The sequence below is a fragment of the Crassostrea angulata genome, chromosome 10 (genome assembly GCF_025612915.1).
Source record: "Crassostrea angulata isolate pt1a10 chromosome 10, ASM2561291v2, whole genome shotgun sequence".
NCBI lineage: Eukaryota > Metazoa > Mollusca > Bivalvia > Ostreida > Ostreidae > Magallana > Magallana angulata.
This window is the reverse complement of record NC_069120.1, coordinates 37,034,353-37,057,387: the sequence shown is the minus strand read 5'-3', so window position 1 is coordinate 37,057,387 and position 23,035 is coordinate 37,034,353. Positions and strand designations below refer to the sequence as shown.

The 23,035-nt window shown below is 32.2% G+C and overlaps 2 protein-coding genes across 4 annotated transcripts; both read left to right on the top strand.

Moving 5' to 3' along the window:
* The first annotated feature begins 1,215 nt into the window (after positions 1 to 1,215).
* On the top strand, positions 1,216 to 22,670 carry LOC128166962 (dehydrogenase/reductase SDR family member 11-like). 3 transcript variants are annotated; one of them, XM_052832439.1, is made up of 7 exons: positions 1,216 to 1,375; positions 2,274 to 2,477; positions 3,494 to 3,588; positions 3,797 to 3,926; positions 21,643 to 21,732; positions 22,021 to 22,086; positions 22,543 to 22,670. In XM_052832439.1, exons 1-7 carry the CDS (start codon positions 1,244 to 1,246, stop codon positions 22,582 to 22,584), a joined length of 759 nt encoding a protein of 252 aa, XP_052688399.1. In that variant the 5' UTR covers positions 1,216 to 1,243; the 3' UTR covers positions 22,585 to 22,670. The 3 variants fall into 3 exon arrangements, with proteins under 3 accessions (XP_052688399.1, XP_052688401.1, XP_052688400.1); XM_052832441.1 differs by lacking the exon at positions 21,643 to 21,732 and adding an exon at positions 21,516 to 21,605; XM_052832440.1 differs by lacking the exons at positions 21,643 to 21,732; positions 22,021 to 22,086; positions 22,543 to 22,670 and adding exons at positions 4,332 to 4,421; positions 4,873 to 4,938; positions 5,398 to 5,509.
* LOC128166961 (dehydrogenase/reductase SDR family member 11-like) lies at positions 8,424 to 15,449 on the top strand. Its single transcript, XM_052832438.1, has 7 exons — positions 8,424 to 8,865; positions 12,293 to 12,496; positions 12,828 to 12,922; positions 13,458 to 13,587; positions 13,989 to 14,078; positions 14,511 to 14,576; positions 14,884 to 15,449. The coding sequence occupies exons 1-7, from the start codon at positions 8,734 to 8,736 to the stop codon at positions 14,923 to 14,925; spliced, it is 759 nt and encodes a 252-aa protein (XP_052688398.1). The 5' UTR covers positions 8,424 to 8,733; the 3' UTR covers positions 14,926 to 15,449.
* Positions 22,671 to 23,035: the final 365 nt, after the last annotated feature.

The following is a 23,035-nucleotide window of genomic DNA, read 5'->3' as shown; positions in this document are numbered from 1 at the left end:
TAGGATTAGCGCCCCCCCCCCCCACCTCAACCTTAAAAAAAAGATGCCAAGTTACTGATTCTATCAAACCAGAAAAGGTAGAAATTGATTTATTCCTGGTACAATTTGGTTTCTTTAAAAGCAAAGGCAAATTTATACAAGGCAGAGCTTTCATGCAAACATAAATTTTTTCTGTAACTTTAATTAAGTCCAGTTTTAATATTCTGTTGTGTATAAATGGCGAATTCATAGGAAACTGTCAATTTATCTCATTTTATATCGCATCACCTTAAATACACGTTTAGCCTTAAAACCTGCATAATTCTCAAGTGTGTCAGTTTTTATCAATTGTTTCTTAAAACCCAGATCTAGATTTCAATTTCAACTCAAATATATATGATATTCAATAATATACCCACAATTTATTGCATACCGCCGTCAAATTCACCAGATTACATCTAAGTGTATATGTTTCAAAATTTCCTGACGTCAATTCGAGCACCACTGTTTCCGCTCCAAGCCGCCTTGGTACTACATAAGATCCAATAATGGGTGCAAACTCCAGCTACCAAAAAATTAATATGGGTTGACAACGCTATTTTTTTTTAAATCGCCAATTGGAAATACATAAACGATTGGTATCGCGTCTTTCTCAGGGTAAGGCGTCACAGATACAAAAGATACTGATAGAAATGATCAATTTCATGGTATCCTCTCTCAACATCATCAATTATACTCTACAGCTCAATTTATATGGCTCTCAGTTAACCTGCATATTCCCGATTTTCAGTGCAATTTAAAAATGTAGCAAGGCGCCACCAATTTAAAGGGTATCTGTTTGCAACGCAAGATAAACATGTATTTTTATATACTACTATGAAAAACAAAAATGCATGTATCGTAACATGCATATATCTATTGTTTTTGAAAGTGCAGGGACATGCATATATCTATTGTTTTTGAAAGTGCAGGGACGAGACTTCCCCCAAAATATGCTGACAAGCTGAAAAAAGAACAAAACAACAACAGATTTACTGTTATATAAATTTTGCCAAGTATAACGAAATGTTCTGTTGGTGGTGCATATTTTCCACGAATTCGGGAAGTATGCATGCATGCTTGCATTACACTAGTCATATTAATAATAAAATTCAATTTTCTCTCGACCTGTGACAACTTGAGGGCGATAGTATTACTATACCAAGTAGCTTTGAGCCTTAAGATAAAGTACGTTAATAATTATTAAACAATAATTATTGTCAACATGGAGAGGTGGGTCGGTCGGGTTGCGCTTGTTACCGGAGCCTCGGTGGGGATAGGAGCGGCCATCACAAGGGCTCTGGTCAAACATGGAATGAAAGTCGTGGGCTGTGCAAGAAACGTGCAACAGATTGAGGTAACATATCTAGTATTTCATGCAAACTGGAGTCGACACTGTTATTAAATTATGTGGCTAAAGGGCATGTGACCCATGGACTCGCTTGATTTACCATAAATGGGTGTACACCAGTGTGCACCCGGTGTAACCAGTTTGTATTGTATATCAAATATAATATCAAATACAATGTACATGGGGGCAGAAAAGGATGCAGTTTTAACACAGAATCTGATCGTCAGCAACAACCCGATGGCTTTTTCTGATATAAATGCATTAGAATAAACTTGAAGACATTTCAAATTTAATGGCTTTCATTGTACAAAAGACAACATATATGCGACTTCAATTTTTTAAAAAAATTACATATAAAAAATTGAATTATCATGGAGTTGCCCCCCCCCCCACTTTTTTGGGACTGTGTAAAAAATTGATATGAAAATAAGGAAATGAGTGGTGAAATTGAAGTTATATACTCCCCCCCCCCCCCCCGTTTTAGGATTTTGAAGATTTTGGGAAAGTTTAATTTTTTATTTATTTATTTTTTTTTTGCTTGTCAAGAATTTTTGGATGAGTCTGCCCCCCCCCCCCCACCTTTCAAAAACGATGCTACGTGCCTGCTTGGATATAGTTTCTCTTAGTTATCCTAAGTTCAAGTACGTGATGTACATCTAAATTGAACTCATACATTTTCCATTAAGATCACATCTAAAATTTATTTAAAAAATGAGGTATTCAAGTTTAGACCCTATGGTAATACTAAGGCTTCTGGTTTATATTTGCTGCATATAATGTGATTTAAGGGCCTGCAAATCTATTGAAGAATTGTTTTAAAGTTTAAAAGAAAAAGGAATCTAAACGACATGTATTTCACACAATCAATGAAACAATCAATTAATGTATATTACTTAATTTTCAGTCAATACGTGATGAACTGAAGGCTGAAAAGGGTCAACTGATTCCAATCAAATGTGATCTCACCAAAGAAGAGGAGATCCTGGCAATGTTTAAGCAGATCCAGAAAGATCTAGGGGGTGTAGATGTGTGCATTAACAACGCTGGACTAGCACACTGTGCACCCTTACTGTCTGGCAGCACTGCTGACTGGAAAAACATGTTAGATGTAAATTTCAATTTTTAAATTTTTTATGATTTTTCTGCTTCTGTTTAAATTTATTTAAAGTAATTAGCTCTTGGGTGTTAAATTTTATCAGAATTTGTTTCCTTTTTAGGAGAGAGAGAGAGAGAGAGAGAGAGAGAGTATCATTTCTAAAAAATATAACTTAATAAGTTATCAAGATCTCCTCCACAAAAAATGGATGATAATATCATGTTAGTCTTGTTTGTTGTATATCAAATTAAAAAGTGTATGATAGTATACAATTATTTAATGCTTGAGCAGTCAATAGACCAGAATATTTTTCCCTTGGTGCAGGGAACAGCTCAGTATGACCTATTGCCCTCGGGCAATAGATCATACTGAGCTGTTCCCTGCACCAAGGGAAACAATTCTGGTCTATTGACTGCTCAAGCATTAAATAATTGTTTTATTACCTAATTCCTTTTTTAGTTTTCGGGGTTGCATATTGCAGATGGTTTTCGTGCCATTATGCAATATACTCAGATTTTTTTTTCATCTTTTACATGCACAAAACCTGTTGCATGCATTACAACATCTCAATTTAATATTAGTTTACACAAAGAAGGGGGAGTCTTGAACCCATTAGATTTTAAATAGTCTATTACCTTATATAAATCTTTAAAACTGTTGATTATTTGATACTCCATTTTGATAACATTGAATTTGGTTTCACCAAGTACTAAAACAGCGTCTATGTAAAGGAATGTACATTCCCTTAGAACTATCGAAAGGATGTAACATTAATATACCCGCGTTCTGAAATTCGTTGCCGGTCCAATAAATCGCAGTCTATTGACCGGCGGTCCAATAGATCGAAGTCTATTGACCGGCGGTCTAATAGATCGCAGTCTATTGACCGGCAGTTCAAAATAGACGCAAATATTTAATTTGTAATAAAACAACAAAATCCCTTTGATTAGGTAATAAAAGAATGTTTTTTTCACACAAATGCATGACTCTATTCAAGTATCAAGAATTTAAACAATCCATTATTGTAGGTCAATGTACTGGGTCTTTGCATATGTACCAGGGAAGCCTTCCAACAAATGCAGAAAAACAAAGTTGATGATGGTCACATAATTCTCATAAACAGGTATAATTGATTTTATATTCATCCAATATGGAGAGGGTGAACATTAATTTTAAGTTGCATTGTACATACAATATTAGATAAAATTACACTACACCACTGCACTTTAATCACAGGGGGAAAAATTAACATTTTGCTCTAACCATTAAAAACATGTAAAAAGTGACTTTGTTGTTAGGTTAATATGTATATGAATGAAATTTATTTTTAGCATGTCGGGGCACCGTGTTAAACCATATGCAGCGGGTCATTTCTACGCTGCTACGAAGTTTGCTGTATCTGGAATTTTGGAGGGCATTAGAAACGAACTTCAAGAGCTGAATTCTCATATACGGGTTACGGTGAGATATTACACATTTGAAATTTATACTTTCGAATTAAGGTTATCTACATCTGCATATACAGAGAAATATGACATTTTGTTCTCTTTATGATAATATGTAAATCAGTATGCATATACATTCCATGGATTCTAAAACTAATTAAAGACTGAACTCTCAAATACGTTTCCGTTTGTTTAAATTTTGAATTTTAATTCATAAGGATTTAAGTAATTCTCATCTGTTTATTAGCTGTTTTATCATTAATTAATCATATTGAGTATATTTCTGCACATGCAGGCTATAAGCCAAGGGATGGCAAAAACAAAATTTGAAATACGCAATATGAAAAGTAAAGAAGAAGGGGAGAGAATCTATGCAGAATATAAGGTAGATAAATCTATTTCTCCTTGATTTTTTTAACAGTCTGTCAGTCCAGGGGTAGTGGCTACAGAATTCCAGCAAAGAATGCATAAAAGTCCAGAAATTGGGAAGAAAATTTGTAGTCACTTTAAGGTAAGTACTAGTAAAATAAACAGTGTTTGAATTGATGGCATTTACAGGTTTAAATGAAATGTAAGAATCCCGTTTTACATTTATGTCAAAAAAAGAAGCTAAATTATCTTAGATGTCTTAATCTGCTTTTGAATGAATTGTAAACATATTTCTATATATTTATATTTATATACTTTCGAACTGAGATTATCTACATCTGCATATGCTGAGAAATATAACATTTTGTTCTCTTTATGATAATATGTAAATCAGTATGCAAATACATTCCATGGATTCAAAAACTAATTAACGAATGAACTCTCAAATACGTTTCCTTTTGTTCAATGTTTTGAATATATATATATATATATATATATATATATATATATATATATATATATAATTCAATTGTAAATGTGAAATGTAAGTGTGAAAGTTTATAAATACGAGGTTAAAGTAATTTTTTTTACAGTACTTGGAAGCAGAAGATTTGGCTGATGCAGTCATATATGCATTAAGTGCACCAGCACATGTACAGGTTAGTGTCGTAATTTGGACATTTAAGTATATTCTTTTATTTCAAGAACCACATCACTAATGAATTTATATCAAAGTTTTTGCATTTATATCATGCAAAATATGCATGATATTAATATTCGAATAATATGACTGTTTAAAAACATTAGATATACATTTTTGCATGTGTATTATGTAACGGAAGAAGGTACAGCTTATGTCAATGTATGTCCTACAGTTTAAATGTTGTTTAATTCACATGAAAATACACAGATAGTATCTTGAACATGCCTGTGTATAGCAGCTGTATAAAGTTATTCACATATATCCTGTTACTGAAGAAGAAAACTGACTTCAATATTTTGTCATATGTTTAAAATGTGATCAAAATGAATAATGGCACATTTTCTCATGGCTTGTGTACAACAAAAAATTATGAATATGCATGCATGTAAAATATTATGTAAATTTCTATTTACAGGTGCATGACATCTTGATGAGACCAACTGAACAGAAATATTAAATCAAAACTGAAAAAAGCGACGAACAATTATTTGATTGTTGACAATAAAATGTCAATTTCATTAATAAATTGTTGGTTTTGAATATTTTTGAATATACATGAGCATTAGCTTTACTTACTGAATACGCATATTTATTTAGTATAGTACATGTATGAACTAATAATAGAGCAGTAACTGTTTTGTTATTCCCCATTGCTGGGAGGAGTGTTTTAATAGTTTCCTCTGTAGTATTTTCTTATTCCCCGATTCTGAATCTCAGAGAAGTGAAAGATGATATCCATAAACATATGAAAACGGCCCCTTTTTATGCAAAGAACTGTGGAAAATGTACCATGCTTTTGATAAAACAAGAGTGAATAAACATGACACATCGTGATTACAGTTGTTAGCTTAGACCGTTTTTCTATTGTAATGATTGACGTATTATCGATGATTTTATACACCCTGTAACAGGGATTTTCGTTTTAATTTAAATGAATAAAAATGAAGTCAGAATAGGGGTGGACTTTGGTACAATAGGCGATGTGTACATGAATAAATTAAGCTGATCGGGCCCAACACGTGTATATATCACGTGACTTAATTTGTCCCCAAAGTCTTACCAGCCAGGGGGAAACCTAGCAACCAGAGACGACATCCGTTGACAATACAACTTATAAATAATGTATTCTCATAAATGAAGGTAGATAGTATGTAAAGTCACGTCGAAAACGCCTATCAAAATCTATGTCACGTGACATAAGTGTCACAGACGAGTCATTTATTTCAGAATTTACATACAATGATCAAATGTGAAGCCTATGGAGATTATATGTAAACATGTCAAATTTAAAATAGTAATTTGTAATAATCTTTTTTTTTTGCCAATTTACTTAGGGCCGTATTTAACATCATCCTTTGTTTGAAATTCTCGAAGGAAATCTTGATATCAGTCTGGCGGAAGATCTTTGTGTTCAGTTATGATATAATACCAAAAATAAATTTATGTAATAAATAGTTGATGTACTTCAGTTGTTGAACATACTAGATGAACTCAGCAGGCTTTCGATTTAGTTATGGCATTAAAACCTAAAAGAGAGTACAATCATAATATACTAGTACTTCTTTGAAATTAATTTTTATTTATGTTGAAATCTTAAGGTATTCAATGTATAATGGAGGGATATTGAACAATTTTAAATCATTTTAAACTAGTTAAATATGTATTGCTAGATAACTATTAAAGTGAAATGAACCAAATTCGCATGACAGACAACATATAGGAAGCCGGTCATTTTGCACCTTAAGTTTTTTTTAAGAGTTATCTCCCCTTGATGAAAAATAAGAAAATTTTAACTTCATCAAAATATCTGCAGTAAATGATTCATTTTATTTCATATTTTAATAAAGAGAAAGTTTATGCATGTATTAACCAAGAGAGTTTTTAGAACTTTAAGTTACTTTTTACAATATTTTAAGATAACATACGTTGCCCATAGACTTCAATGCAAAATTCCAGGTGTAATAAGTTGGACCATAATCAAAATTTTGAAAACTCCTTTGGTGGAGTATTTTTATTTGATAACACCTTCAAAATGATATCATGATTAAGAATATCGGACCATTCATTTATAAGGTACAAAATGTGGTCGTTATACATTGAATACCTTAACAAGTTTCAACTTACGCAGAACAGTAAGTAAAAAATATGAAAATAAGAGGAATACATGAATGTGATATATAACATATCACTAAAATTAACACGATGTAAAAAAAAAATCTATTTCAAAATCTGAAAAACAAACTCTTAAAAAGAATTTAATTTGCATTACGTATACATTAAGAAAGAATATTTTGAATGTCTGCATGGGCGCACGTGTATACACGATAATTTTATGCGCTATAATGAGCATGGGTACACCGTCAATTGGTTAAGAATGTCAGTTAGACATTCATACGGGTTTTTCCCTTGTGTATTTCTTTGACAAAGTAGCTTGTGGCAAACAAGATAAACTGATTTAACGTGTTCATAAATACTGGTAATTTTATCAACAACAAAAGGCACAGCTAGATTGAGACTTATACCAACGTCACACTTTATAAACAAATAATCGAGATTTGTTAACTCAATAAAGAATTCAAACCTCTGTTACTAGAATGAAACTCAATATTTGACTTTCAAATTTTGATAAAGCATCATCCTTAATGACCGTTTTAGACATTTAAAATGAAAAATATAATATTTGAAAAAAATTGAGCTCAAATCGTGTCTAAGTCTCTTTAATCAAGTATAAAATGTGACTTTTGAAAATAATCTATATAATGTGCTAGAATAACTACATCCATACATATTTTTCTTACATTTTTAAATATAGTATTATGAATAACTTCAATTTTAATTTTAAGATGATGAATGAAAAATAATGTCAATCCAATATATAAATTTTCCTGTATATAATGGCCGATGTGAGTAAGAAAAATGCATATTCTTATTTCTGTTTAACTGCAAACAACTATTGTTTAAAATTTTGATATAGAAAATTCTGGAGGAGCTTTTAATGAAATGAAAGTTAGAGATTTTTTTTTTTGCTTTTTAAATTGTTAAGAATTAGTCTCCCACCATCAACTTAAAAAAACCCACCGATGCTAAATGTCCGATTCTATCAAGCCAGACTAGATGGAAATTAATTTATTCCCAGAACAAAATGTCATGTAAAGCGTAGCCAAATAGCTTTCATGCAAACATAAACAATTTCTGTAAATTTAATTGCATAAAAATTATGCCACTGCATAGGAAACTGCCGACCCATTTTATATTGCATCACCATAAATACATGTACGAGGTGTTCTGTTTTCATTTATCAAAAATCGGTGGATACGTACATAATCATAAATCAATACCTAGATTTCGAAAATCACTATTGTACCTTTATATCTATTTTTAGTAAAGGGTACTTTCCGTTCAACCACGCATGGGTGCTCCTCGTCTATTCTTTAAATGACGAATGATGTTTGTACATGTATAAGTTTACCATGTATGTTATAGAATTGACTGATCAAGATTGATTTTGTAGCAACAAGGGTAAACAGGGTATGCATGTATAGACTTGTCATTCGTCATTTTTAAAAATAGATGTGGAGCGTCAAGGGCGAAATAGTATGAAAAGGCGCAATTATTTTTAGTAAAATGTACTTTCCGCTCAACCAAGGGTGTATGCAAAACAACAGGAAAAGGTGCCATATCTCTTTGAATTTTGGTAACACATTTTTTCTCACTTTGTGACAAGGAAATAGTGAAGGACGTTATTGTCAACATGGAGAAATGGGTCGGTCGGGTTGCGCTTGTTACCGGAGCCTCGGTGGGGACAGGAGCCGCCATCACACGAGCTTTGGTCAAACATGGCATGAAAGTTGTGGGCTGTGCAAGAAACGTGCAACAAATTGAGGTAACAAGTCGAGTGTTTTATGCAAACGTTGTAATTGATGCCGGTGTTGTATAGCAGTTTTTCCCCTATAGTAGCTTTTCCCCCGGAAAACCTACTATATAGTAGCCTTTCCCCCCGGGGGAAAAAGCTACTATAAAGTAGCTTTCCCCCCATAGTAGGGTTTCTCCCTCACGTTTTTGGTTCAGATTTTATAAAAAATATTTATGAAAATCCAGTCAGGATTAAAATCAATGTTTTTACACTCTCATGTTGCATACATGTATATCTGCATTCATCTGTACAGGTTAAGTTTCGTTTTGCCGATTTATTATTTTTATAGACAATGCTGAAAGTTGAACATGTGTGTAATGGAATTACACATAGAACTTAATTTAGGTAATTTATTGAAAAAAGTTTTACAAGTTATACACTTATATGCATAATTCTGTGTTCTGAAATTGTATTAAACGAGAATGCTTAAAGAATTTCTTGATAAATTTATCAGACTGTTTGTCTGTTTGTGAAAATTTTATCCAGGCTAAACCTCTGTTTTAGAGAAATTTGGTTTCCGATGTTTCAGAGCCCGATTTTAAAATCCTATTATAATAATTATAGTGCATATTTTTTAGGGTCCAATGTCTCATAAACCAGAGATGACCATATCACCATATTTTTATCGTGGCAGTGGTTTACCACCTGAAGATGACTCTGAAAATTTCAGCTCTCAGGGAAGAGGCCCTTGAAGTTTCAGGGCCCAATGTTGAAAACCCCATTATAATGATTGATTAGTGTTCTATAAGTGGTGACCCGAATCTCAAATTCTAGAGATGACCAATTAACCATATTTTCACAGTGATAGTGGTATACCACTAGTAGATGACACCGAAAATTTAAGCCCCCATGCAGGGTAGGAGCCTTTGTTGTTTTCGAGCCCGATGTTTGAAATCCAATTATAAAGAACATGTATTTTTTAGGGCCCCATATCTCAAAAACTATAGATGACCACATGAACATATTTTTACGGTCATTTAAAAGTAAAAACATCATTTAAAAATACACAATCACTCATATATTTCTTTATCAAAATGATTGAAAATTACGTTTAATTCTGCTGCTTTTTTTTTTTAATTAACGAACAAAATTTTTTAAAAAGGTACGCGGGTAAAATTCATTATTCTTCAAAACATTTAATCAATTCATAAGATGACTAATGATATAATAAATAATTAGATAAATAAATCAATGAACTTTTATTCATAAAAGGAGTAACCGAAAAAAAAATAACCAACCTAAGCGCATATACGACTTTTTTACTTGTTAGTTGATTAGAAGAACAAGCTTATATTTTAAAAAAAAAAGTCAGCTCATCACAATATATGTGTTGGTTGTTTTTTTTTTTTTATTACCCTTGTTTAATTGTTCGAAGAAATAATATGGTACACAAGTAAATCTTTATTGCAAAAATATGAAACAAATAGTATAATTTTGTTAGGTAATTGAATCGTATATCTTGATTTATATAGCATCGTTTTCAAAATTGTATATTTATAAATCACGTTGCAAACTTAAAAGTGGCAAAATTAGCAAATACTGAGTGACAATATAAACATAAGGTTAGTTCAGTCTCCATTTCACATTTTCCAAAGTAACCAGCAAAGATACCGACATTGTTCTGGTTGTGAAGACATTTCATTGTTTTTTAAAATGTTTACATCATAATATCTCGCGTTTCGTAGAAATGTGCTTAAAATATGAATATGCGTAACTTTAAAACGAAATTGTAAACACTAACTTTACACATACTTTTAATACATAATTAAAATACCAATAAACCATCAAAGTAAAACTAAAACATTTCAGTTTCTCATCATATCATTGGATCCTGTCTCCCGTTTGATATTTAGAAGAAACATATAACTGTTTTTAAGATCGTCAATTCTAACGGTATTAATTTAAAATTGACGAAGGGATTAATACATTTCCACTTTTTATTCCCTTCCTCTACGAAAGTAAGTCAAGATTGGTCAGTTAGTTCCCTGGGAGAAGCTTATACATTGATGGTAATACATTGGAAAATTAGATTTCCAAACCGGCGTATTTTCACTCAAATGTGTTCTCACGTGTTCATAACGTCGAAGTCAAAACTGTAGATAAGCACCGATTAGATGAAAAAGATTCGAGGTATTCCGCCGAAATCCGTGTAAAAGGTGTTCCAAAAAGGGGTGAGAACAGGTGAAATAAACGATGATGACACATGCATGTTATGAAGGCGCATGCCTTAGTGCATATTTGGGGTTGGAAAACCATGTATTTTATTCTATGTATTAATAAATGCCATAATTATCCTTTTTTGTGAGAAATTAATATCATATCAGTTATTGCAAATTATTGTCACGAATGGCCCGCAATAAACATGGCCGGAAAGTAAAAATGGGGGAAAATCCACTATATAGTAGGTTTTCCGTGGGGGTAATCTGGCTATAAAAAGGGGGAAAGCCCACTATTTAGTCAGCTTTCCGTGGGGGGAAAACTGCTATATAGCAATTTTTCCGGGGGGAAGAACTGCTATATAGCCATTTTTCCGGGGGGAAAGATGGCTAGGGGGAAAAGGCACTATATAACACCGGTCGACAGTGGATCATGGTTGACCAAGATAAATAATACGAAGCAAGCTCTAAATGTTCTTTACAATGAAAAAAGTATGCATTGCATACTCGTGGAAATACATGACGATTGGAGCAATAATTTGGGCTATCGGAAAGTCAAACTGCCAAATAATGCAGTATGTAGAAGGCCCATGGACCACAATGCTCACTTGAATTTTATAACAAAAAATCGATCTCGTTTATATGTGTATTGGCAGGCACGTAGCAGTGATGGATGGGGGGGGGGGGGGGCGGGGGCAGACTTATTCGAAATCTTGACAAGGAAAAAAAAAACAACCCCAAAACAACCCCCCCCCCAAAAAAAAAACCCCGCAAAACTATTAACAGGTTCTTTTCCGTGGGAGGAAGGGGGCTTAGTTACTTTAAACTTCTGTTTTAATGTCAAAGTTGTTAATTTTTTCTGTAATTCGTAAGTGGATGAACTCCTTTAAAATTAAATTTTCTATATCTAATTTCAAGCAAAATGTTTCTTGCATAAAAAGGAGGTGCAGGTCCCCCTCACCCTCTTCCTCCGATGCTACATGCCTCATTGGCTTCTCTTCACACCCAGAACCGTCGGTGATTGTATGTTTTTTTAAGCGTAAATAATGCTTATTGAAGGATATACAAGTCAGTTTTCTATGGAGTGAATGCAAAAACTGCCTTTGTCGTTTCAAGAAAACCCCTGAGTTAATTTCAAAAGTTGCTTCAATTGCCATTTTGTCACTATATTTATCAATGAAATCTCAATTTAGAAGTGCTTTTTCATTTTAAATATTAATATGTTAAATTATTAATTTCAGTCTATACGAGATGAGCTGAAGGGTGAAAAGGGTCAGCTGATTCCAATCAAATGCGATCTCACCAAGGAAGAGGAGATTTTGGCAATGTTTAAAAAAATCCAGAAAGATCTAGGGGGTGTAGATGTGTGCATTAACAACGCCGGACTATCACACTGTGCGCCCTTGCTGTCTGGCAGCACTGCTGACTGGAAAAACATGTTAGATGTAAATTTCAATTTTTTCAAATTTTCTGCTCCTTATTTTAAAGCATTAGTTCATGAGTACTGTAATGAAAACATCAAGATTTGTTTTCTTTGAGAGAGAGAGAGAGAGAGAGAGAGAGAGAGAGAGAGAGAGAGAGAGAAAGAGAATCTTTTCGAAAAATATGACTGAATAGGTTATCAAGATTTTAAAAAAAATAATGACTGCAGCATGTCAGTCTTCAGCTGTGTTGTATATCTATTGTTACAGTGTATAGGTTAATAATTAGTAGTTATTTTTAAAGAAATACATTACTGTATTCAAGATTTAGAATTTAAACAATCTACTGTTTTAGGTTAATGTACTTGGTCTTTGCATATGTACCAGGGAAGCCTTCCAACAAATGCAGAAAAACAAAGTTGATGATGGTCACATAATTCTCATGAACAGGTATAATTGATTTTATATTCATTCAATGTAGGGAAAGTGAATAAGATTTTTGATTAGGTATAATTATACATAAAATATTACATGAAACTACAATATAGACTATTGCCCTTTTAGGTTGTATGAGACACGTCCATATTGTTACGTACTTCCTATCGAAAAAAAACAACCAATTAATGAAGTATAACATTATAAATGTTTTATTTCCCAATGTTGTAACCTAACAGCGTAGTGCAGTGGGTTAGAGTATAACTTGCAAATCTGTAAGTAATGAGTTCGAATCTCGCTGGGGCTTTTACAAATGTTACCTTTTTTAAAAAATGTGGGTAAAAAATTGCATAATTTGAAAAATCTAAACCGGTGAAAATATTTTGATAGTAATGTTTTTTTTTATCAACATTAATCTCGACAGGTGTCCCATACCACCTTAGCCACAGGGGAAAAAAATAACATTTCACACTTACACTTGGATACATATGGAAGGTATATTATCAGTTATGTTGTTATAATCAATATATGTAATGATATTTATTTTCAGCTTGGCTGGACACCGTGTTATTTCAAATGCAGCGGGTCATTTTTACTGTGCCACAAAATGTGCTGTGTCTGCAATTGTGGAGGGCATCAGGAACGAACTTCATATGCTGAATTCTCACATACGGGTTTCGGTGAGAAACTGGGGTTTTTAATTTTATACTGTCGAATAAAGAGTACATCCGCATGTACAGAGATATATACAGATTTTCCTTCCTTTCTTTATGATTTGTAAAATCCATATACATTCCATGGATTCTGAAACTAAAGAAATGGACTTATGTTTAAATTCTTTTTGTTCAACCTTTGAATTTTTAATTAGAAGGATAAGTAATTCTAATCTGTATACTAGTATTACCTGTTTTATCATTTAATCAATCATATGGAGTATATTTCTGCACATGCAGACTATAAGCCAAGAGATGGCAAAAACAGTTATTTGAAACATGCAATTTGAAAAATTAAGAAGAAGGGGAGAGACTCTATGCAGAATATAAGGCAGATAACTGTATTTCTCCTCAATCTTCTTAAATAGTCTGTCAGTCCAGGGATAGTGGCAACAGAATTCCATCAAAGAATGTATAAAAGTCCAGAACGTGGGAAGAAAATTTGTAGTCGCATGAAGGTAAGTACTGGTAAAATAAACAGTTTTTGAATTGATGCCATTTACAGGTTAAATGAAATGTAATCACCCTGTTTTACATTTATAGAGGAAAAAAATTGATGAATTCTCTGAATTGTCTTAATTTGCTTTCTAATAAATTGTAAACACATAACATCCCCTCTCCAACAACATTTAATTTGTAAATTTTTACTTTTTTTTATGCATATATTAATTTATTTGTAAAAAAAGAGAAATATATCAATCCCAGGTTAATCAAGGTCATTGAAATAAGAAAGGTTCCATATGTATATTCAAAACATAATTATCATAATTACTGTGTCTTAATCAATTGAAAAATGCAAATTATCATTATGCACAAGAGTCAACTTTGAGTAAAATTGATACTATGACCACTTCAGTACTTGAAGCACAGACTTTTAATTGATTTTTCAGTGTTTGGAAGGAGAGGATTTGGCCAACGCAGTCATTTATGCATTAAGTGCACCAGCACATGTACAGGTTAGTGTCCTTATTTGAATATCTAAGTATCTTCTTCTATTTCAAAAACCACACCAGTAATGAATTAACATCACAGTTTTTGCATGAATATCATGCAAAATTTGTAGGATGTTTTAAAGAAATGATGGTTTAAAACATTAGATGTATGATATTCCGATGGAAATCATGTCAAAATCACAGGAAGTTTTTGCACGAAATGTGTGTGTTACTTTACGTCCCTTTTTCATGCAAAGATTTTACATGAAATTCATGCAATATAACGAAGAAGCATGCATATTAAATATTACGTTAAATTTCTTTTTCACAGGTTCATGACATCCTGGTGAGATCAATTGAACAGAAAACGTAATTCAAACTTAACAAAGAGACAAGCAGTTATTTGATTGTTGACAATATTAATATTATGCAATTTCGGAAATTAATTGTTATTTTTGAAAATTTCTGAACGTACATGACCATGGGGTTTTCCTAATGTATACTCCTATCTATTTTGTATAGTATGAATCAGTTTAAGTGTATGGTTCTCTTGAACAAAGCAGAAACTGTTTTACTTTTTCTCATTACATTAAGTGTTTTTCAGTAGTATCTTCTGTAGTATTTTCTTATTCCCCGATTCTGCTAAATCTCAGAGGAGTGAAAGGATGATATCCCTAGACATGGAAACGCCTCCTTTTTATATACAATGATCTATACAAAATCTGCCATGCTTTTGATAAAACAAGAGTGAATAAATATGGCACATTCTTGTTACTGTGACATCTTTGATCATTTTTTATTGAATTGATTGATACATTATCGATGATTTTGTACATTCTGTAAAGGTGAATTTTGTTCTGGTTTGTGACTTATTCAAATAAATAAAATTGAACAGAATGGGTTGACCTTGGTACAGTAGACGATACTGTGGTTTCATTAATAATCAAGGGTATCAATTTTCGTGGATAAAGTGAAAATCACAGTTTCAAGGATACGTAAATTCGTGGCCAATGACCCTATCAATAGAAAATGTTAATAGAAATTACACTTCAATGAACATTAAATTTCGTGGATCAACTTAACAATGAAATCCACGAAAATTGATATTCAACGAATATTAATAAAACCACAGTATGTATTGTACATGAAACAGATCGTTCAATAGTCTTTTACAATCCACGTAACTATATATCGTCAAATTCTCACCAACCATGGGGAAACTTAGTAATTAGAAAAAATCCGTAGACAATACAACTTACAAATGATTAATTTCATAAATGAAGGTATAGTAGATGGCATGTAAAGTCGCGTCGAACACGCTTAATATCGAAATATATGTCACGTGACACGCCTCGCACAGACGAGTAACACTATGAAATAAGTTTGGCGCGTTTCTATTTATTTTAGAAGTTACACAGTGATGTAGAGTTTTCTCTTTTTACATACAGATTTTGGCAAAATACATTAAAGTAGAAAAATTCATGTACCTCAGTGTGCTCGTGTGTATTTGAAATTTCAAATGTGGGGGGAGCTAAAGGTCTACGGGGAGATTGAATGTAATCAGCGTACCCCTACCATAAATGATGATTGTTTTTTCTTTAGTAAGAAAATGATTCTAAGAAAGTACATATGACATATGTTAACAAGGTTCAAGCTCATGCACAAGAAGAAGAGTACCGATAAATCTGGAATTTTTTTTTGCCAATTCACTGGGGGTCATATGTCACACCATCCTTTGTGTGTAGTTTTCAAAGGGATAGAAATCTTGATATCGTTATAGCAGAAAAGTTTAATGGTATGTATGAATAGTTTTGAGTTTATAATAACAGCTATTCTCAGTGTGTGTTACTGTACTCCTCTTTAATTAGAAGTATATATATATATATATATATATATATATATATATATATATATATATATATATATATATATATATATATATATATATATATATATATATATATATTCAATAAATCCTTTTTCTTGGTACCGGGGATTAAAAACACAAAAATAAGTCCAATGCTCAAACAACTTGTTGTTTGAGCATTGGACTTATTTTTGTGTTTATATATATATATATATATATATATATATATATATATATATATATATATATATATATATATATATATATATATATATATATATATATATGTATATATTTATGTATATATATATATATATATATATATATATATATATATATATATATATATATATATATATATTTATATATATATATCCGCAAGCTTCACTGACTGTGTTGACGCAAAGCGTAATACGCCCTCTCATGAGAGATTGGTTGAAATTCGAAACTCTCGGGATTTTTCACAGTAGATGCACTGTGTAAGAGTAATCTCCATATATAGCAAATTTCCAATGAAAACTTACACGAATTTGTGTTATTGTTTCTGAGTTTATTCATGCAAATGTGATATTGTGGAAACATAAACTAAAGAGCCTTAAGGATGACATTACAGAACACAAATTTGAATCTACTGTTAAAATTCGTTTTATGATTTATTCAATTAACATCATATTATATTTTTGACCTTTTCTCTTTGTTGAGAACTATTTTTCAACAAATCAGAAGTTATTGGTTTTTCTTCCCAAATTATATAACTCTAAAATTTCGGCATTGTTTCATTTAAATCTATGTACAACCTTTTATACTGATACTTATCTAAATACAAATAATAAAATAAAAGAGAGTCAACAAAAACTGTCTAGCTTGCGCAAATATGTAATGATATTTAAAGCAATATGAGTTGCAATTTTCATGTTTGCATGTTTTCTTTTTACAAAAATTTTATTGTCCACTAAAATGACAACAACTATCGTGGATTTTAATTTTCTGTTAGCCATATTTTTGTGAAAAAATTCACTAAGAAGCTTTTATTGGAGCAAAATTGAATTATTGTCGTCCTGTACAAAAACTGATCTGCTGTATATTCTTTAGAAGGGAAATCTTTTTCTTCCAAAAATTCATGCTCTTTTCAAATCTTATCTATTATGGAAATTTAAGTTACATGCAGACTTATCACACTAGCAGGTTTTTGCACAAATTTAATTCTAAAAAATACAGCTTATATTGCTTTAAAACATCAGTATATAAATTGATACGTAAAAAATAATGTCTTCGTTGACAGGACTGGATGGTCTTTGTCCCTTTAACAGTTACTAGTATTTACCTTCTTTAGACTAAAAATGTCACTAAAGCATTCTTAATCGCATTGCTTGTACACATGAACGAATTTAAAATAACCGAAACAAAACACCCCCCCCCCCCCAAAAAAAAAAAATGCATTTGTGACGCATCAAGAGAAATCTTCGCGTACAGGTGTTGTATGTGAGGAAAAAATGCATATGTTCTTATGTCTATTCAAGTTCAAAGTTAACTTTTACTCGCAACAACCAATTTAAATACAGAAAAATAAGTTTCGGAGGACTTCCCCCTCACCTCCCCACTTTTAAAGAGCAGATCAATTGATCAAAATTAGCTTCAGATATAACTTGTAGTTTTTGTTGTTGTTTTTTTTTTTTAGGATTACCCCCCCCCCACCTCAACCTTAAAAAAGATGCCAAGTTACTGATTCTATCAAACCAGAAAAGGTAGAAATTGATTTATTCCTGGTACATTTTGGTTTCTTTAAAAGCAAAGCCAAATTTATACAAGGCAGAGCTTTTTCTGTAACTTTAATTAAGTCCAGTTTTAATATTCTATTGTGTATAAATGGCGAATTCATAGGAAACTGTCAATTTAACTCATTTTATGTCGCATCACCCTAAATACATGAACAGCATTAGAACCTGCATAATTCTCCAGTGTGTCAGTTTTTATCAATTGTTTCTTAAAACCCAGATCTAGATTTCAATTTCAACTCAAATATATATGGTATTCAATTATATACCCACAATTTATTGCATACCGCCGTCAAATTCACCAGATTACATCTAAGTGTATACGTTTCAAAATTTCCTGACGTCAATTCGAGCACCACTGTTTCCGCTCCCAGCTTGGTACTATATAAGATCCAATAATGGGTGCAACTCCAGCTACCAAAGACTTAATATGGGTTGACAACGCTATTTTTTTTTAATCGCCAATTAGAAATACCTAAACGATTGGTATCGCGTCTTTCTCAGGGGAAGGCGTCACAGATACAAAAGATACTGATAGAAATACTTTTATGATTAATTTCATGGCATTCTCTTTCAACATCATCAATTATACTCTACAGCTCAATTTATATGGCTCTCAGTTAACCTGCATATTCCCGATTTTCAGTGCAATTTAAAAATGTAGCAAGGCGCCACCAATTTAAAGGGTATCTGTTTGCAACGCAAGATAAACATGTATTTTTATATACTACTTTGAAAAACAAAAATGCATTTATCGTAACATGCATATATCTATTGTTTTTGAAAGTGCAGGGACCAGACTTCCCCCAAAATATGTTGACAAGCTGATAAAAGAACAAAACAACAACATATTTACTGTTATATAAATTTTGCAAAGTATAACGAAATGTTCTGTTGGTGGTGCATATTTTCCACGAATTCGGAAAGTATGAATGCATGCTTGCATTACATTAGTCTTATTAATAACAAAATTCAATTCTCTCTCGACCTGTGACAACTTGAGGGCGATAGTATTACTATACCAAGTAGCTTTGAGCCTTAAGATAAAGTACGTTAATAATTATTAAACAATAATTATTGTCAACATGGAGAGGTGGGTCGGTGGGGTTGCGCTTGTTACCGGAGCCTCGGTGGGGATAGGAGCGGCCATCACAAGGGCTCTGGTCAACCATGGAATGAAAGTCGTGGGCTGTGCAAGAAACGTGCAACAGATTGAGGTAACATATCTAGTATTTCATGCAACCTGGAGTCGACACTGTTATTAAATTCTTTGGCTAAAGGGCATGTGGGTATAGTCCACTAATGCATTTTCCATAGGCGGTAATGTTAACGTTATGGTTCATAGCTCTGGCCCTAATTTTCGTTCAGCAACGAGGGACCTCTTGAATGAAAGCTCATCAAATTGTCTCTTCCCTGTTAAAATTTCGTAGTGTGAAGTCAGATTCGTTTTCCGGCAAAATGCGTCTGTATTGAAAAACTCTGAAAATGAAAGTAAAAGTAGGGAATTTCTCAGTTTTGGAAAGGGTGTACATCAAACAATTTCAATTCTTTTCTTCAAATGATAATTCAATTTTGACACTTGTTTTTGAAATTGCAAATCCTCTTTTCTGACATGTGTCAAGCATTCTAATTCAAAATATCCCAATAAATGTATATACACTCTGCAAGTATAGGGACTATTTTGCTTAAAGGCGCTACTTTGTTGTCCTACCGATTCTAAAAATAGTTAGAGGGATATACCCATGTCGACCCATGGGCGCACTTGATTTACCATAAATGGGTGTACACCAGTGTGCACCCGGTGTAAACAGTGTGTATTGTATATCAAATATAATATCAAATGGAATGTACATGGGGGCAGTTAAGGATGCAGTTTTAACAGAGAATCTGATCGTCAGCAACAACCCGATGCCTTTTTCTGATATAAATGCATTAGAATAAACTTGAAGACATTTAAAATTTAATGGCTTTCATTGTACAAAAGACAACATATATGCGACTTCAAATTTGACTTCAAATTTTTTAAAAAAATTACATATAAAAAATTGAATTATCATGGAGTTGCTCCCACCCCCCCCCCCCCACTTTTTTGGGACAATGTAAAAAATTGATATGAAAATAAGGAAATGAGGAACGAAATTGAAGTTATATACTAACCCCCCCCCGGTTTAGGATTTTGAAGATTTTAGGAAAGTTTAATTTTTTATTTATTTATTTTTTTTGCTTGTCAAGAATTTCTGGATGAGTCTGCCCCCCCCCCCCCCCACACACACACACTTTCAAAAACGATGCTACGTGCCCGCTTGGATATAGTTTCTCTTAGTTATCCTAAGTTCAAGTACGTGATGTACATGTAAATTGAACTCATACATTTTCCATTAAGATCACATCTAAAATTTATTTAAAAAATGAGGTATTCAAGTTTAGACCCTATAGTAATACTCAGGCTTCTGGTTTATATTTGCTGCATATAATGTGATTTAAGGGCCTGCAAATCTATTTAAGAATTGTTTTAAAGTTTTAAAAAAAATGAATCTAAACGACATGTATTTCACACAATCAATGAAACAATCAATTATAGTATATTAATTAATTTTCAGTCAATACGTGATGAACTGAAGGCTGAAAAGGGTCAACTGATTCCAATCAAATGTGATCTCACCAAAGAAGAGGAGATCCTGGCAATGTTTAAGCAGATCCAGAAAGATCTAGGGGGTGTAGATGTGTGCATTAACAACGCTGGACTAGCACACTGTGCACCCTTACTGTCTGGCAGCACTGCTGACTGGAAAAACATGTTAGATGTAAATTTCAATTTTTAAATTTTTTATTATTTTTCTGCTTCTATTTAAATTTATTCAAAGTAATTAGCTCTTGGGTGTTAAATTTTATCAGGATTTGTTTCCTTTTTAGAGAGAGAGAGAGAGAGAGAGAGAGAGAGAGAGAGAGAGAGAGAGAGAGAGAGAGAGAGAGTATCATTTCTAAAAAAATATAACTGAATAAGTTATCAAAATCTCCAACACAAAAATGGATGATAATATCATGTTAGTCTTGTTTGTTGTATATCAAATTAAAAAATGTATGATGAAAGAATTTTTTTTCACAGAAATGCATGACTGTATTCAAGTATCAAGAATTTAAACAATGCATTATTGTAGGTCAATGTACTGGGTCTTTGCATATGTACCAGGGAAGCCTTTCAACAAATGCAGAAAAACAAAGTTGATGATGGTCACATAATTCTCATAAACAGGTAATTGATTTTATATTCATCCAATATCGAGAGGGTGAACATTAATTTTTAATTTATTTTTAATGCAGGCTATAAGCCCAGGGATGGCAAAAACAGAATTTGAAATACGCAATATGAAAAGTAAAGAAGAAGGGGAGAGAATCTATGCAGAATATAAGGTAGATAAATCTATTTCTCCTTGATTTTCTTTAACAGTCTGTCAGTCCAGGGTTAGTGGCTACAGAATTCCAGCAAAGAATGCATAAAAGTCCAGAAATTGGGAAGAAAATTTGTAGTCACTTTAAGGTAAGTACTAGTAAAATAAACAGTGTCTGAATTAATGGCATTTACAGGTTTAAATGAATTGTAAGAATTTCCCGTTTTACATTTATGTAAAAAAAAAAGAAGATAAATTATCTTAGATGTCTTAATCTGCTTTTGAATGAATTGTAAACATATTACACATGCATCCCCTTTTCAACACAATTTTCACTACCCACCTACCTCCCTCCCTCCCTCCCTCCCTTGTAAATGTAAATGTGAAATGTAAGTGTGAAAATTTATAAATCCCAGGTTAAAGTAATTTGTTTACAGTGCTTGGAAGCAGAAGATTTGGCTGATGCTGTCATATATGCATTAAGTGCACCAGCACATGTTCAGGTTAGTGTCGTAATTTGGACATTCAAGTATATTCTTTTATTTCAAGAACCACATAACTAATGAATTTATATCAGTTTTGCATATATATCATGCAAAATATGCATAATATTAATATTCGAATGATATTACTGTTTAAAAACATTAGATATACATTTTTGCATGTGTATTATGTAACGGAAGAAGGTACAGCTTATGTCAATGTATGTCCTACAGTTTAAATGTTGTTTACTTCACATGAAAATACACAGATAGTATCTTGAACATGCCTGTGTATAGCAGCTGTATAAAGTTATACACATATATCCTGTTACTAAAGAAGAAAACTGACTTCAATATTTTGTCATATTTTTAAGATGTGATCAAAATGAATAATGGCACATTTTCTCATGGCTTGTGTACAACAAAAAATTATGAATACGCATGCATGTAAAATATTATGTAAATTTCTATTTACAGGTGCATGACATCTTGATGAGACCAACTGAACAGAAATCATAAATCAAAACTGAAAAAAAGCGACGAACAATTATGTGATTGTTGACAATATAATGTCAATTTCATTAATAAATTGTTGGTTTTGAATATTTTTGAATATACATGAGCATAAGCTTTACTTACTGAATACGCATATTTATTTAGTATAGTACATGTATGAACTAATAATAGAACAGTAACTGTTTTGTTATTCTCCATTGCTGAGAGGAGTGTTTTAATAGTTTCCTCTGTAGTTTTTTCTTATTCCCCGATTCTGAATCTCAGAGAAGTGAAAGATGATATCCATAAACATATGGAAACGGCCCCTTTGTATGCAAAGAACTGTGGAAAATGTACCATGCTTTTGATAAAACAAGAGTGAATAAACATGACACATCGTGATTACAGTTGTTAGCTTAGACCGATTTTCTATTGTAATGATTGACGTATTATCGATGATTTTATACACCCTGTA